At 36.3% G+C, this 15,519-nt stretch overlaps 1 protein-coding gene across 1 annotated transcript; it reads left to right on the forward strand.

Annotated features, from left to right (window-relative positions):
* The first annotated feature begins 701 nt into the window (after positions 1-701).
* Positions 702-14,651, forward strand: LOC137939067 (vacuolar protein-sorting-associated protein 37 homolog 1-like). Its single transcript, XM_068784242.1, has 7 exons — positions 702-988; positions 1,291-1,515; positions 3,044-3,131; positions 7,266-7,305; positions 13,418-13,464; positions 13,584-13,704; positions 14,192-14,651. Exons 1-7 carry the CDS (start codon positions 972-974, stop codon positions 14,353-14,355), a joined length of 702 nt encoding a protein of 233 aa, XP_068640343.1. The 5' UTR covers positions 702-971; the 3' UTR covers positions 14,356-14,651.
* The last annotated feature ends 868 nt before the right edge of the window (positions 14,652-15,519 follow it).

A 15,519-nucleotide genomic window follows, 5' to 3' on the forward strand; every position in this document is an offset into this window, starting at 1 on the left:
TTTTTAGATAAAAAGTTATGAATTTTGTATTTGATATTTTATTTTATTAAGAAATTTATTGGATAAACATGGTAACATATGAGATTGATTGTTATTTTTTATTTATTCCTTAAAAAAGGCACTAACATGTCCATTTAATTTTCCTTGGAAATTTAAAAAAAAATCATGTAACCTATTGGTAAGCCCGCATGCGTTATTCATTTTAAAGAAGAGCAAATATGACCTTCTTTGAAGGATTTTAAACCGTGGAGACGAAGGACCGCTTCATGCCCTGCATCCAGATGAAATGTCATCTGCGTTCCACTAACGACTTCATCTCTTGAAGGACGTCATGCGGTTGAAGATCATCTCGGACTTCAAGTTGACTAATCCCCCTAATAGGATTTTATCTGAAGGTTTATTTGAAATATGTATCATAAGAAAAATATTTATAATTTTTCTTGGATATAAATCTCCAACTAGGGGCACTAGCAGGGCTTTATAATCCTACTTTATAACATTGTGGATGATCAATCATGTATTATAAAAGGATGATCAATAATACATTGTATTCGAAAATGTGTTGCTTTCTACATGATCAATCATATGTTTTAAGTTTTTTTAAGTAAACCCGATCAAATTCAGTTTTGTAGATGGAAAAGGCCATCTCTATTTCATGGGTTTCTAAATCGGACCCAATGGGAAAAGCGGAAACCCCTTCCTCGCCGTAATCAAGTCGAGCTCCGATTCGAGCCCACTGTGTCACGGTCAAATAGGTCAAAATAACGCGTCGAGGCGATTGTTAGCATCCTTTGCAGCAAAAGCGCAGAAACTGTCTCGTTTGCTGCATCCAGCGAGAGGCAGGAAGCGGGAATTCGGTCCCCTGTGCTTGGTATTCTGAGGGGAGATTGTTCTTCTTTGCTTATCGTTAGAGGAACAGGCTTGCTCACTTCGTCTCTGCGTCTTCAATCAGTTTTTTATCCTCTTGAGCCATGTTTAAATCGTTTTGGTACTTCTCTTTGATTTCTATGTTTTATTTACATTACTCACCCATTGATCCTCTCAATGTGTTTATTTTTCGGCCTCTTTTATCTTCCTTGAAACGGATTCAACATAGGGATCTAGTGTTACTTGGTTCGTCTAGTGTCTTTTTTTTTTTTTATAAATATTTTAATATTTCAGTTTCTTAGCTTTTTTATCCATATAACAATTTAATTTCTAGAACTTGATTATGTTTTTAGCGAATAATGCCGGTCTGTTGTGTGTCCTGGTTTAGTGCTGTTTGTTAACGGCTGGATGAACATGAAACAGGGGTTCTCAGGAGCAACAATCGCAGCAACCTACACAAGAGATACCAGCTCAATCTGGGTATCCTCCATCGATGGTTGGCTCCTCAGCTTCATCTCGAGTTTCGACTCCGGGCTCTTCTTCCTTTAATGCACATCACAGAACTTCGGACAGCGCACATTCATCTCCACGTGCGCAGCTTCCGCCTGCTGAGGCTGCGGGCGTAATTGCTGTCCTAAAGGATAAGAGGTAGAGCTTGACTATATATGGTTTCTTTATCTTGTTAGGACTTATGATCCCAGTTACGTTCGGGTATTTAATATAGTTAAAATTTGGTTATGTATGTAATTGGGTTTTAGTGCTATTAGAAGCTGAGAACTTTGATCGTGACCTAGTTGTTGGACTTTATTTTCATGTAAAAGCCCACTTTGTGTCTATTATGTCTTATGATTAAAGTGCATCACGTTTCGAGTATTGAGCTATCCTTTGAGTTATAGATTTTGCTCCAGATTTTTGTGTCTGCTTGGTTACCTAGTATATTAGAGCATCTGGAGGTTGGCACCTGGATGTGAATCAATTTTGCTCTGATCTCTGTGGGAGCTCTTAATATGGCAATTATTCCTATAAATAAAAGGTCATTCTTATTCAGCTGACCATCAATCCTGGTCAACATAATGCTAAGTGGAATGGAGAATCTGGGTGTTAATACGAGGGGAGACAGATATTGTGTAGGTGATTAAACAAAACAAGGGAAATGAAAAATATTGAAGCAACAAAATAGGAGTTTTTTTATTAAAAAGAAAAGGTGAAAGACTGTCTGAAGACATTGGTGAAAGTGTTATTCCCAAAACCTGGAAAAGAAAAGAATATTAAGGCAATATACACCCTTTGGCTCAATGGTGACATGGATGGTTTCTAATATGAGATATTGTGTCCAAGTCTCACCAGGGTGCCTTGATGTTTTCAGATGTTGCTTCAAATTATTTAACTCTGCCCTATAGATCCTGTTTTCCCTTTTAAGTAGCCCTGGTTTACATCCTCTGCACATTCTATGTTTTGCTCATTCATTGAAATGTAGGGAGATCCATGCCAGAAATCCTACACAGAAGCTCGGGTGCTTCTTTGTGGTGGTTTCTGTTTCAGTGGTTCCTCGCACATAGCTTTCCACCTCTTCCAATTTAATACTCAGATTGACTGGCAGTTTGTGAGTCCAAGATTCAACAGTTGGATGAAGTTTCTAGCCAACTGGGGCATAAATTTCAGCGAATGCCCATGAAATTTATTGGCCTAAAACTCTAATATCAGGTCATGGTAATCTGCTTATGGAATGTTGGAATGGCCAAATACATTAAGCTGTTCAGTGGATCTTATCTTTTAAACTTACTAGTGCCTTAGGTTCGAGCTTATATGATGATTTTCCTACGAGGCATTTTTGCAATAACAGACCACTTTTCCAATTGATTCTTGGCTTTAAGCTGTCAGAGGTCATTTCTGCTAACCTGGATGTTCTTACATACACGGAAAATTTGTAAATTTAAGAAATGGTTTCCACCATAAAATTGGCTAATGCAAGTTTGATGAAACTTATTACAATAAAGTAATAGCAAGGATTTCTTCCCCTTGCTAGATTTTCTGTGCTAGGGGCAAGGGCTGACCAAATACTGAAAAGATTTAGTACAATGTCTGAATTCCATGTTAATATATCTGCTTTTATTCTTTTTGTGCAACTTTCTTCTGACTGCTTAATGTGGCTGCTTCCTGCATTGTTGTCTTATAGTGTTGATGAGTTGCGAAGGCTTCTAACTGAAAAAGGTGCATATGATACTTTCTTCCACTCCCTCGATCAAGTGAAGATTCAAAATAATGTAAGTTCTAGAACTTAATTGTTGATTTTGTGCTTCACTTTTAATTTTTAACTTTTTACTGTGTTATCGTGGGTCTAGTAGGCCAAAATATATCAGGTATAGTTCTCCATTGTGGATTTCCTGTGCATTCACTGCTTTCTATTTAAAGGTGCACAAATTGATGGGTCATTGATGCAATGGCTCTTTTGATTTCCTGTCCAACCTTGTTCTAATGGGTTCACCTATTAATTGAACCTTTATGCGGTCATAAATGATGTTTTATTATTTTGATAAAATGGAAGAAAAAAGAACTAATAAACTAATATATAAATGCCATTTAACTTTCTTAGCTTAATATGAACTTGTTTTTTACATCTTCTCATAGTAATCTGGTCACTTCTACATAGTGGCTTGGGAGCTTACCATTCAACTATTGTAGCTGGATTGTGTTTTTTTTTTTTTTTTTTTTTTTGAAATTTTGATAATTTTATTTCAAAGAATTGTAGCTTCGCTTGTGCATACAGTTTCTGTAAAATTTGCACTTCATTATGAACAAAAGGTGTGGTTTCTCTTTGTGAAGCACATGCCTCATGGATGAGCAGTGCAGCTTTATGGTGCTCCTTTTCTTTGGGTAGTTATATATTTAGTTAGGAGGAAGTCAAGGATATGCATTGTGTAAGCCAGCTCATTTGACCTCTTACGTCCTCACAACTTAATCGAGTGGCTTTTTGGGTTAAGGAGTTACTTTTCCTTTGAAAAACTGTCTGATGCTTCTTCATCCAATGAGTTTATTCCAGTGAGGAATAAAACACCTCTTTTGTGAAGCTAAAAAATAGAAATCTTTCAAGATAAATTTTTCTTTTTTGGAAGAGGAGTTGGAAAAGAGCATTAAACTAGTTTACTTTTTTGCTATATAATCTTTTTTTTTTTTTTTTTGTTGAAAAGGTGATGATTTTATTGCAAACAAAAAGAAAACAGAAAATACATTAAGGGAGACCTCCCCTTGCAACTAGAGATTGCAGAAAAGTTTTTTTGCGGTATTGTCTTTTTCTTTTTTCTTGATTGATTTTGTGCCTCTCTGAACCTTTCTCTCTTCTTTCTAATCAGATTCACTTTCATCATTTGCAAGTAAAAAAAAGGAAAGAAAAAACTCAGCGTATGTCTCAAATAGATAATGAGAAATCACTAAGTGCTATGAAATTTTCATTATTCCAAAAAAAAAATAAAAAAATCTCTAAGTGCTATGATAATATTTTCACTTTTTAACGTGTATTTAATGTGGATTCACCTTGCGAGTATCCTACATTAAATATCGAGTCTTGTAGTTATGTGTCTGGTCATGTGTATGAATCTATCTAATAAATCCTTTTCTAAAGTTCACCTTAATTTGAGCTCCATGTATATTATGTGCAGTAACATTATATAGAGGACTATATTTTTCTTAATATGGGATAGACGTTAGCGCCCATTTTGTCATAGCTGCACGCATGGTTTCAATGATCCTTTATTTTGTATTTGGTCATCCTATATGAAATACAGGAGCCTTCTGCCCACCTAGTAAATTCTATTCTAAAATAAGTGCCCATACTTTAGTGTTGTCCTACAATTTGATGTGAACAAAGTTTTCTGAGTCATCCTTTAAACTAAATTATTATTTAATTTCTCTTCTGTTGGTGTCCGATGTCAAATTGTCCTCACAGAAACTCATAGTAATCTTTGAATTTGATGGATTTTGAAAAGCCATTGTTGGAGGTTGGCTTCACCTATTCTTCCATGCATTTGCATGCACAAGAAAACACAGAAAACTATGGCAGGATTCAAGTTGAATGGAAGAAGTTAATGATGGAGTTGAATGGAAGAAGTTAATGATGGAGTTCAGCTAGGTTCTATTATGATAGGGTGTTTGGCAGAAGAAACCCTTAACATATAAGCCTTTAACTTCACACTCAATATGAACTTGTCATTGAGATTGTTTACTACTGAAATTTTAGTTTTTAATGCTCTAAATTACTTTTTGAGACTAAATCCTCGCAAGTAGTCGGCTAGGTAAGTGGTTTTCTTGTGGCTAACCCTTTATGTAAGTTATGCAACAAGGAGTATGAGGTCATGCATTACCCTTTGGCCTCTTGGCTTGGGGGGTTGTCTTCAACATTTTTGAAGTGAACTTCTGCTTTCTTGCCTCATTCTCCATGTTCTTCTGAAGGCAGGTAAATGTTAAAGGTTCCTATGGCAGTTGTCCTTTGTGGCCTTGGAAAGAGAGGAATAAAAGAACATTTCAAAGGATGTTCCAATTCCATTGGCAGCCTAATTGGAAGTATTTTTAACTTCATTATTTAGTGGGCTAGCTCCTTTAAGGGCATTCATCTCTACCCTAGTTCTGTCATCCGATTTCAATTGAACTTTGATGGGACTTTTCTGTAGAATACTGGGCCCATGGGAGTTAGTGGTTTAACAAGGCAATGATGATGGATCACTACTCTGTTTCATAGGGCCAGCTGATTGTTGTGGTTCAGCTAAACTGGAAATTTGTGCCCTTGGTGGAGTTGAAAATGTTCTTGCAGTATGCCTCTTTTCCACTTCTCATTGTAGGATACTGCTCCTTTTTCATTAGTTGGACGAATTGGTACTTGGCACTTGTCTCCTCCTTGGAAGAGATTTCTGATCTTTCTAGTTCTCTCTCTATTTTTGGAAGTACACCCTTAGAGGTGGCAATTGTATGACTAATTTGACTAACATGGGATTTCCTGGCTGAATCTTCATGTGGTTAGTCTTTTCTCACTTGCTTGAGGCTTGAGGGTCTTTCTCTCTATTAAGGAATAGTCCCAACACCTAAACTATCCACTTATTGAGCCACAAAAGAGAGCCTATACATAAACTATCCACTTGTAGAGCCACAAAAGAGAGCTTACACCTAAATTATTCTCTTGTAGAGCCACAAAAGAGGGCTTACATGTGAGGGGGAGTGTTAAGGAGTAGTCTTACATGGAGTAGTGAGTACAAAGATCTTGAGTTTACTAGTTGGGAAAAGGGTTTCCTAAGTTGGCTAGTCCTTTTGGGATGGGCCTTGGACCCAACTTAACACTCTCCCATTGGTCTTGTATTCTTTTTCTCTCTGGAAAATTTCTCAATGCATAAAAAACATGGCATTTTGGTATATTATGACAGCCAGTAAACTCTTGGTGATTATGACTTTGAAAATTCAGATAAAATGTGGATAGGCAATGTGGTGGGGACACCAGTATGCCACCGTTCACCCGAGTGTATACTTGGAGGCATAGGGCCCCTCCAGGACCCATCACATTGTGGTTGGGTGATTCTGCATTTTTATATTTTCTTTATTTTATTTTATTTTATTTTTATCTTCCTGATTTTATCTCTTCTGAATTTTGAATTTCCTTTTCTCATTTTATTAATTGATTGTAACCGGATGGAAAGTTATTGATGATCAAATAGAATTTTTTTCCTCTTACTGTTTCCTTTCTTCCCGTTCTTCTTCTTCTTCTTCGTCTATATTCTTCTCCTCTCTTCTTCTTCTTTTCAATTCCTTTTTTCCTTTCTCTGTCTCTATTCTTTTCTATTCCAAACTCCATGATTGGAACAAGTAATTTAAAACGATACACCCCATTCCTCATCAGAATGCAAGCTTATTTTTATGCGTTTTTTGTTTCAGAAAGGGCAGTATTGGATTGTTTGGGAATTAATTTCTCTCTACTTTTCAGTGATAATGCTTGCTAATAGACTCTTACCAATTGATTTTCTTGGATGTTGAGAAGGAGGACATTGTCAAAGTTCTCTTAACTATTTTTTCCTCTATTTTTTTTAGTTTCAAATTTGGCTGGAATGAAGGACCTCATTTTTAAAACGAATTTTTTTGTTATGTTTCTTTAGTTGAACTGTCTTGTTGGAATGCTGGTGACTTCTTTTTTTTTTCACTTGATATGGGTGCTATAACCCAGCCTCTGTGGCCTGGATTTAGACATCTGTAGCTAGACTCTAGAGAAGTGAGGGAAAAATATGGCTAGCTCACTTCTTAATTTCCCTGTGGCTTTAGTTGCATTCATCATTTTGTCTGTATACTTCTTATGTGTTAAAACTTCCATTTGTATCAATATAATGCTGTCATGTTACTTCTTTTGCTGTTTTATTCTTTCTCAGCTACGGGATGAGCTACGAAAGGAGGCAGTCCAAATTGCAAGTGAGTATCTGCTCATACTTCCTGCATTTACGGTTCTAGTTTTGTTTCTGTATGAAGTCAAACCTTCTCTCTCTCTCTCTCTCTCTCTCTCTCTCTCTCTCTCTCTTAGCATAGTTATTAATGTTTCACACCCCAATGCAGTCAGGCCACTGGACTGGGTTCAAACTGTCTTGACATCACATATACATTTATATTATATGTATCCATGTATATCAAATTTAGACCTACATTTAGAAGTATAGATATATGCATCTATTCATATTATATTTAATTAGTAAAAAGTCTTACATAAAAATATTATTGTTAGATGTGGTGCTTTGTATGCATCATATATTTTAAAAAATAAGTTGAAGATAGCATCTATCTTCCTCAACCTGTAAATAATATGTGAAATCTTAAAAATAATATTGTCTCATGACCAAAATTGGAAAATTAGAAATTGTTGGTGAAAAGCGATAAGAACCCATTACTTAAGAGTTATGTAGAAGCATATAGACCCTTTTTTTATTTGATGAGAAGAGAGATTTTATTAAGGGAGAGATGACGATTCAGTGCACTGAAAACAGTCTCAGAAAAAAAAATGAAAATTAAGAAGCCAAAGGGAGGGAGCTCCTAACAATGAAGTGCTGGCGTGTGATGCCCTCTCTTGCAAAGGAGTTTGCAATGCTGTTGGCAGAACGATTTACATGCTTCCACTTAATGCATAGGTCAGTGCAAATATCCTTTTAACAATAAAATGGAGAAGGTGCATGGGTGGAATGGCCTTCCTAGATGCCCAACTAATGATTGTGGCAGTTTTGCCCTCCACAAGGATGGGAGAACAGAATCTCCTGGTGTACACTCTCAACCCTTCCAGATTTTCTTTGTGTGGTGTCTTTGTGCTCCACCAAAGATAAATTTTTTCATATGCAGTGCCTTGCAAGGGAAATACTCACAACAGGTGTACTCAAAAGACGAAGCCACCCTGCTATTGATCCTCTCTACCCCTTTTGCAAATCAGAGAATGAGACGGCCAATCACACCTTGCTTCAATGCTCCTACTCTTGGAAAGTGTGGACCTCAATCCTAAGTAAGACGGGGCTTCAATTCTGTATGCCGGCTGATCTGCTATCTTTTAGTAAGTCGCTCATTGGTTCCTCCCTCCCTGGGCTTGGAAAAATTATGGTCTCTGCCTGCACTGGATTCATCCCCTGGGGGATTTAGAATGAGTGCAACAGCAGATGATTTGAGGCTAAATGTGATTCTGCGGAAAGAGTTGCTGAGTGTGCTTTGGGTAAGATCTTAGTGCGGCTTCTTACCAAGAGGCTTTTTCCTCTTTTGTGGGCACTTCTATCCGCGACAACTGGAACACAATGGCAAGAATGAGATTTGTCTCCAAGGCCCCAGTTATGCAAGAATGGATCCCCCCAAAACACGGTTTCCTAAAGTTGAATTTTAACGGTTCCTCGCTGGGCAATCCCGGGATCGCAGGTTTTGGGGGAGTTATCTCAAATCCCTTTGGCAACTAGCTTTTCTCGTATGCTAGCCCGTTAGGCATTGCTGATTCCACGTCGGTTGAGCTTCAAGGTCTTCTTAATGGACTTCGCGTTTTCAGAGATAATTGTAGTGGCCCTTTGCATATTGAAGGAGACTCAAAGGTGGTAATTGGTTGGTGCAAGTTCGAGTATGCTTCTTCCTCCTTGTGGCTCCACTGGGACTCTTTTAGGGAGATTCTCAAATTTTTTCTCAATTTTCTTGTATCTGGTCTCACATTCCGAGATCTGCCAATTCGGTAGCTAATGTGCATGCCAGGACTAGAGCAAACCTACAATCTCTTGTTGTTAGGAATTTGCTCCTATAACTTGTGTATTTTTCTTGTTTTTGTATAAATATATATCTTTATAAAAAAAAAAACCCTTCCAGGAGGGCCCTCAACTTTGCTACCGTGGAGTCACAATGATTGAAAGGGTTACAAAAGACAAAATAAATACCACCCTAAGCATCTCTAACTACACTACCCCTACATACCAGCGTGGTGGTCTGGGGTTGCCTCTCAAGCTGTCATCAAAATTAAATTTTAGCCACCTCTCAGAAAGGGGACACTAGTTAGGGATGGAAATATGATGCTGGGAGAATGAGGTGACAGATCTCCAATTATCCATAATGACAACACTGGAAGGTGCTTAAGGTCAGGGATTTTACTTGCCCTAAAGTGAATGTGAGGGGTTGTTTTTTCAATTGCGTAACCAATGGAGGTTGAGAGATTCTCAAATGTTCTTTTGTTTCTCTTCCCAAACACCCAGTAGGTCGCTGTCATGGAGACCTGCCAAAGTTTACTAGTGTTTGAATCCACTGGAAAGCTTAGAGACTGCTCAAAGAGTTGGAGAAGAGACGGAGGTAAGCAAAATTGAATCCAAAGTTGTGCAAAAATAGCTTCAAATGTGCAAAGTAAAGGTGCAATGGAGGAAGAGATGATCAATTGTTTCTTCCAAAGAGCTACAAAGCTTCCAAGTGTGGTTCTCAATAGTCTGACTTTGTCTGACGAGTTGTTCTGTTGTTAGAATTTTTCCTTTTATAGAATACCAAAAAAAGTGGTTTACTTTTGGTAGAGCCAAAATTATCTAGGTGAGAGTCACAACTTGCATGGAACTTGGCCAGTCAGCTGATCATATGGGGATGTCACTCTTTGGTCGCCAAAGTTGCTGTATTTTCAAGCCATTAGATTGTCTCCCCTCCCCTTAATATGGAAAGTTTTAAGGTGTGAGAGAAAATTATCTTGCTGTGGCCTTGTCATTAGATAAAGCTCTCCTCGAGATCTGGTTTTAAGATCTTGAATTTCATCCACCAATTAATGATTAGTGAACCAAAATTTCAGGGTCTCTGACAATTCTAAAGATTGCTGAAAAGGCTGTGGCTAGGGGTTTTGTCTCCCACCTAGGGGTCGAGCCAAAACTTGTAGTTCCCACTTTGAACATGAGTCTGAAATACATTATCAAAGCCAGGGAGAGTTTGCAAATGGAGTTCCAGATATTTGTCGCATCATGGGGAATGGATCCTGAAGGTATCCTAGTGTTGGGTTTATAGTTGCGTTTTCATGATAATGTTCCTCCATATTCCATTCCTTTTGGAGCAAAATCTCCATAGACATTTAGAGAGCAGGGTTATTGGAATTTTATGTATTTTATATAATCTTTCTTTCTGGTCTTTTTGGAATTTTATGTACTTTTGTATATTCTTTCTCCTCTTTAATGTAATTCTTATCTTTTTAAGAGAAAAAGCTTTTATTGCATTTATGTTGTCGATGTCTTCCCTTGATCCAGCTCTCATGTTACCCCAAGATTAAATCTTCATTCAATCAATGTTATTTTCTTACTGTGGTCATAGTTGTTGGCAGAGTTCCCTAAACTTCTTTTCTTCTTCTGTTCCCTCCTATTTCTATGCAAACAAATTCATCTCCATATTCTTACTCTTCTTTTGCCCACTTCTTCTGCCTCTCTATCTGTTTTCTCTTAGTGAGAAACAACTCTTCGTAGTTCTTTTGACATTTTTAGTTCTTTTTGTTGTTGTTTTGATTGCCCTGCAGAATTGCAATTAATTGAAATTACCAAAGTTGAAGGTACCTTCGTTATAAATTCAAATAGATTAGGACTTCATAAATTTTGCATAAAGTAAATCTGTTTTTGCATTCAAGGGCAATTTTTACTTTTGACTATTCCATGGCCTATTTTCGAATTTTTTTCCAGATTTTTTCAGCAAATTCTTTCCTAGAATTTATTTTCCAGAACTTCTGTTCTCAGAAACCACTGCCAGAAAATATTTTTCCAACAAAATCATCTTCTTTCTCAGAAAGTCTGAGGAAAATTCAGAAGTAATTCTATAAACATTTCTGAAAACCCAAGAAACATCTTTAAAAATATCAGAAGATAATAGACATCAGAAAATTTAAAAATTTATCAAAACTAGGAAGTTTCGAAAACAATGTCCCAAAGTTGTGTGTCTTTTCTTATTTCTTCATCAATTCAGTCCCTTGGTTTTGACATGACTTATAAAACTGGTCCTTCCTTGATTAAAGTCAAATTAGGGAGCCCAACAAATTATTTCCCCTCTAATTCCATCTCAAAAAAAAAAAAGATGAAAAAGAGGGCTATTTTTATTATTTTGGTGAAATCAAACTCATTTGTTTTGTGTTGGATCTCATTTGTTTGTTGGTTTTGATTTGAAGATCACTTCCATTTTCATGTTCAAACCTCTTTATTACCTTGTTTATTTCGACTTTATTTTGGGATGTAAAATTCCCTTTTGTTTTTGAATTTGATTTAAATCCCTTTTTTTGAGTTCCTTGAGTTGCTTTACTTTTTTTGGGTCTAAAAGATTGATTCTTCTTTGTGATTGAACGACTATGATTGGATAAAATAGTTCCAAAGACTGTCTAATCTAAATTTCTCTACTTCAGTAATTTTATCACTATTTTTGTTCAAAATTATCTTTTATGTTTTTGTTGATTTTGAATTTTTCTATGCTAACCACTCTTTTTCTACCTTCTTTATCTTCTATCTTTTGTTTTGCCCTCTAGTTAGGGTTGTGATAGTATCTATCTTTGTCTTTATTATTTAGTTTTCAGCTTATTGAATCTTTCTATCTGCTGTAGGCTCTGTTCAATTGATCATCTTGATATGGTACTACTATTAAATGGAAAAGATAAAAGATACACATTGAAAGCAATTTGGAGCATCCTGCTGTGGTTCCTTTATTTTTCAGTTCAAGCTGGCTTTATGTTATGTCCTCCCTAACTTATGGGGACGTTACTATATAAGGATGTTGAAGAAATTTGGTCCAAGCATTTATTGATAGTTGCAAATGTTGCGGTGGACAAAGATATTTGGCTATACAAAATCAATATCTTTGTGAATATTTGTAAAATGTGGAGTAGACAACCTCAGCCTAACATATTTCATCACAGAGTCCTCCAGTATGTGAATTTACCAAGGCTTCAGTATCGACATCATTAGCATCCATCAATGGCAAGCTAGATGTCCAATTGTGGCAAGTTGGGTATTTATGCTCTGTATGCACTAACTTGAGGGAGAGTATTATGGTATACTCCACAGAAAGAAAGTTCATTGTAGCACTTGAGCAGTAACAAGGAAGAAGACTCCTTGTAGAAATGGTTATTTTTTTTTTCTTTCTCTATTAGAATTTTATTCAAACCAAGTAAAGTTCATTGTAGCACTTGAGAGCAGTAACGGGGAAGAGACTCCTTGTAGGAGTTGTTATTTGTTTTTTCTGTCTCAGTTAGAGTTTTATTCAAACCAAGTAAAGTTCATTGTAGCACTTGAGCAGTAACAGGGACAAAGACTCCTTGTTGGAGTTGTTATTTATTTTTCTTTCTCTATTAGAGTTTTGTTCAAATCAAGTAAATTGTGAAGTGTCAAACAGATGATCTTCGACCACCCTTTTCTCTTCGCTTCTCAAATCTGTACTTGTAATCTTCTGATTCTGCAGTAACATATTGGAAGCTTTTGCAGACCAGGTAACTGAAGAATGAGTCCTGGTCGTCAGAACAAATGCCTAAAGTCCTTTCATTTAGTATCTTCCTTCATGATTATCTTCTCGTCTTCCGTCTGTACCGTATGTCTCTCTGCTCATGCCTGCCATTGCTCTCTTTGACTGCCATGACCTCTAATCTGCATTCCTGGTTTCCAGGAATCTTCCCCTCTGCTGCTTGTCATTGAATCTTGTGATGGAAAAAGTGTTGATGTCTTTGCTAGTATTTTTAGTCAACCAAAAGTATTGGCATTCTCATTGATTTCACTCTTACATCTCTCATCTTGTCCCTGTATGGTCGTTTGAAGGAAATACTATTGTGTTATAAAACTGGTTTCAAGATGTTTATTGTGGTGGGCTTTAGGGTTCATCTTCATTATAAGGAAGGAGAGTTGTTAAGAATCTTTAAAATTTCTATATATTTTTTGTAATAATTTCTATACTTTTCTTTAATATCATTATCTTTTTTGTATTATGAAAACATGTCCATATGCATAGATCTGATTCTTGAGTGCATAGCTACTTATTATTACCATGGACTTGTTTTTAACACATGGAAGGATATGATCTGGCTTATTCTCCATTGTAGGCGACAACTTGGAAAAAGAACCAAGAATCCTGGAGCTCCGGAACCAGGTGTTTTACATATGTCATTTTTCTCCTTTTATATAAGTGTTTTACATATGTCCTTTTCCTCCTTTTATGATATAATTTTGAACCGATCTAATCGTCTTCCTGCTTACGTGAGCATACAGTGTAGAATTATCAGAACTACTGAGCTAGCTGCTGCAGAAGAGAAACTAAATGACTTGGAGAAGCAGAAGGATGAAATCCTTAAAAGCTATGCTCCATCTACTCTGATCCAGAGGTTACACGGTAGTCAATGTTTACTTTTCCTTGAATTCTGATGTGATACATTTCGTTCCTTGTATGTTTGTGATGGTACATTTCATTCCTCTGATGTTGGTGACGACACATTTCTTTCCTTGTATATTGGCGTGCAGCATTTCTGATACACATGGGGTATTTAGTTAGTGTGACTTACTTTCCTGCACTGGAAATATTGCTATCCTCTTGCATAATCCGAAAACAAACACCTGGATACATTTTGTGTCCGAATGTGCATCAAGTACATTCAGCCATTTAATGTCTCTCTGATCCATGTAAATCCAGAACTACCATTTACTGCATCGATGTAAACATCGTCCACATGGTCAACAAAATGTAATCTTGTACCTTGCAATGGACTATGTGGACATATTTGCATAATGTTTTTGGGGTCTATATAGCATGAAGTTGGTGTTATTGTCTTGATTAGAGTGCAATTCAGTATGGTAATAATTAGGAAGGGTCCATTTCGCAGATGCCTTGGAAAAAGTAGAGGAAGAGTCTGAAGAACTTCACTCGGACCTCCTTGCGAAGGAAATAGACTTAAGTGCATTTGTACAGAAGTATAAGAAGCTCAGAATGACATATCACAGGCGGGCACTTCTACATCTTGCAGCGAAAACTTCTGCATCTGGATGAGCTTTGGATTGGTATTGGTTTGTGGGCATGTTGTGCTTGTGTATAGTTCATACAATTTAATGGTTTGTAGCAGGTGGGCTCTTCTCATTATTGTTCCCTAATGCTAGTGTGCAAATCTGATTTATTATATGTTCCTACTTCTACACCTCTCGTGTCTATTGTTAGTCACTGTTAAAATTATGTGGTGTTCTAACTTCTAGTTTGACCAGGTAACTCCACTAACTTAGGCACGAATCCAATGGTAGAGCAGTAGTGCCATGTGTAGTTTCTACTGTATTGGTAATCTTCCAGGCAAATTTATGAGACCTATTTATCTTAGAATTTTATAGTATTGGTAATTTTTCCAGTATTATCTTAGAACATAATTTCCTGGAACACAAGTTGAAGAGAATTTTGTTATTTTTGAGTGAAAAGCAAACCACTCTTTGTTCTTTTATTTTCTGGAAAGGCACCTCCCTGGAAACTTGTCATAGAAAATGATGTCATTTTTTAAAGAGCCTTTTAGAGGGAATTGATATAAAACCTTCTCCTTCCTGCCCACTTTCCTTCCCTTTCCCTATAGTGTTTGCTAGAAATGCTTTTGACTAAGTTACATATTTCTTAGAAACCTCTTGATAAAATCTTATTTGCGCCTTATTAGGAAATTATAAAATTTTTTAAAGAAAATTCTAAGGAAAATTAAATGACCTGTTAGTGTATTTTTAGGAAAATAAATAAAAATTAATAATCAATCCCATACATTACCATATTTATTTGATAAATATTTAGTAAAATAAAATTACATTTATTATTAAATACTTACAAACTTTTTTCATATGGTTTTTTAGCTCATCTTGGTTGAAAATTTTTACCTAGAAAATGATATGAATTTTCTGGTAAATATTTTCAATTGGGAAAATGTTTCAAAGAAACATAAAACACTAATAATCCCTGGAAAAGGTATTTCTACTTTTCCAGCATTTTCTGGAAAAAGTCACAAGCACGGCCTGGAAATTTGCGTTTATTCCTTCCACCATTAAATCAATGCCAAAAAGAAAGGAAAAAGAAAGTAAATTTGGCTTTTTGAGGGCATAAACTGAAATTTCTTTGGATGAGGAGTTCACAGACATGGATGCAAATGGGGGTGGCACATGATTTAGGAACAAGGTTTGCAGATGACTTGGT

This window comes from Aristolochia californica, unplaced genomic scaffold (assembly GCF_029961685.1).
Source record: "Aristolochia californica isolate CCGP_79_NKW_82.1479 unplaced genomic scaffold, dmAriCali1.0.hap1 SCAF_8, whole genome shotgun sequence".
Lineage (NCBI taxonomy): Eukaryota > Viridiplantae > Streptophyta > Magnoliopsida > Piperales > Aristolochiaceae > Aristolochia > Aristolochia californica.

Coding starts and splice junctions, on each gene's coding strand:
- LOC137939067 (XM_068784242.1), top strand. Junction 3,132..7,265: donor AAGTGAAGATTCAAAATAAT/GTAAGTTCTAGA, acceptor ATTCTTTCTCAG/CTACGGGATGAGCTACGAAA. Junction 13,465..13,583: donor TCCTGGAGCTCCGGAACCAG/GTGTTTTACATA, acceptor GTGAGCATACAG/TGTAGAATTATCAGAACTAC.